The 1748-nt window shown below is 45.8% G+C and overlaps 1 protein-coding gene across 1 annotated transcript in view; it reads right to left on the bottom strand.

Annotated features, from left to right (window-relative positions):
* Positions 1-1748, bottom strand: part of LOC122552179 (adhesion G protein-coupled receptor E3-like) — a 55075-nt gene that overhangs the window by 8795 nt on the left and 44532 nt on the right. The window contains exon 13 of the mRNA XM_043694749.1: positions 644-812. Coding sequence (XP_043550684.1) covers positions 644-812 — 169 coding nt within the window. The remainder of the gene's footprint in view (positions 1-643; positions 813-1748) is intronic.

Below are 1748 nucleotides of genomic sequence, written 5' to 3' on the forward strand. Positions count from 1 at the left end.
TATAAAAGAGACCTACGGGGCAACTTTTCACACAGAGGGTGGTACATGTATGGAATGAGCTGCCAGAGGATGTGGTGGAGGCTGGTACAATTGCAACATTTAAGAGGCATTTGGTTGGGTATATGAATAGGTAGGGTTTGGAGGGATATCGCCTAGATGCTGGCAGGTGGGTGTAGATTGGGTTGGGATATCTGGTCGGCATGGACAGGTTGGACCGAAGGGTCTGTTTCCATGCTACACAGCTCTATGACTCTAAATACATAGATAGGAAAGGACTAGAAGGGTATGGGCCAAGTGCAGGGAAATTAAGTCAGCATGGATGGACATTTTGGTCGGCATGGACTAGTTTGGGCCAAAGGGCCTATCTCTGTGCTGTAGGACTCTATGACTCCATTGAGCCTCTTCCTCTAACTCAAACCCTGCAATTCTGGCAACATGCATGTAAATCTTTTCTGAGCCCTTTCAAGTTTAGCAAAATTCCTCCTATAGCAGGGGGACCAGAATTGAGCGCAGTATTCCCAAAGTGAAGAGGAACAATGAAATGTATCCTGGGAAAAGCCAGTTTCTTCAGGAAAACTCATGGATACAGATGAAACCAGAGTGTCTGAGGAAGAAGACATGAATAAAAGGAAGGCGTGCTAACCTTCTTATACATCAGGCAGTGCATGATAAAGATGTACATGCCCTGGAAGCTGTTTAATATGGTGAAGATGTACATCATCGGAACGGTTGCATTCTGGATATAAAACCCGCCAAACATCCACGTACAGCCCAGGATGGCCAACTGACCAAAGGCCGTCATTGTAAATACTCTGTAAAAAAACAGAATCAGTGATCAAATTGTTCAAATATACTGACAGCAGTGCTTAATGCAAAAATCTATAACACAATGACACTTAGTGTGTGGTGATAGTAACACAGCAGACTTAGGGTCGGTTACCTCAGTTGGTTGGTCTCTGATACAGAGTGATGCCAACAGCGTGGGTTCAATTCCTACACTGGCTGAGGTTAATATGAAGTACTCTCCTCAACCTCTCCCCTCACCCTGAGGCGTGGTGGCCCTCAGGTTAAACCACCACCTGTCCCTTCTCTCCCTCTCTCTCTCTCTCCTGAGACATTGAGGCTATGATGACTTTCACTTTCAGTGGACTAGTAATCCAGAGGCCTAAACTAAGGCTTGGGGGGGGGGGGTGGAGGTTCAAATCCCACCATGGCTGCTGGTGGAATTTAAATTCAGTTCATAAAATGTAGAATTAAAAGCTAGTCTCAGCAATTGGGACTCTGAAGCCATTGTCGATTAGCATAAAAACCCATCTACTGATGTCCTTCAGAGAAGGAACTCTGCTATTCTCATGTGACTTGGCTGATATGTGACTCCAATCCACAGCAACGTGATTGACAGAAATGGCCCAAGCTAGATTTCCAAAAGGCATTCAAATCTAGAGCCACACAACAGTGGGAATTCTTCAACTGAACATGCAACATGGATATGAAATTGGTTATGGGATATTTCTCAGGCTGAGGTGAAAGTGAGGACTGCAGATGCTGGAGATCAGAGCTGAAAAGGTGTTGCTGGAAAAGCGCAGCAGGTCAGGCAGCATCCAAGGAGCAGGAGAATCGATATGAGCCCTTTTTCAGGAATGAGGAAAGTGTGTTCAGCAGGCTAAGATAAAAGGTAGGGAGGATGGACTTGGGGGAGGGGCGTTGGAAATGCGATAGGTGGAAGGAGGTTAAGGTGAGGGTGATAA

Source organism: Chiloscyllium plagiosum, chromosome 8, assembly GCF_004010195.1.
Source record: "Chiloscyllium plagiosum isolate BGI_BamShark_2017 chromosome 8, ASM401019v2, whole genome shotgun sequence".
In the NCBI taxonomy this organism is placed as follows: domain Eukaryota; kingdom Metazoa; phylum Chordata; class Chondrichthyes; order Orectolobiformes; family Hemiscylliidae; genus Chiloscyllium; species Chiloscyllium plagiosum.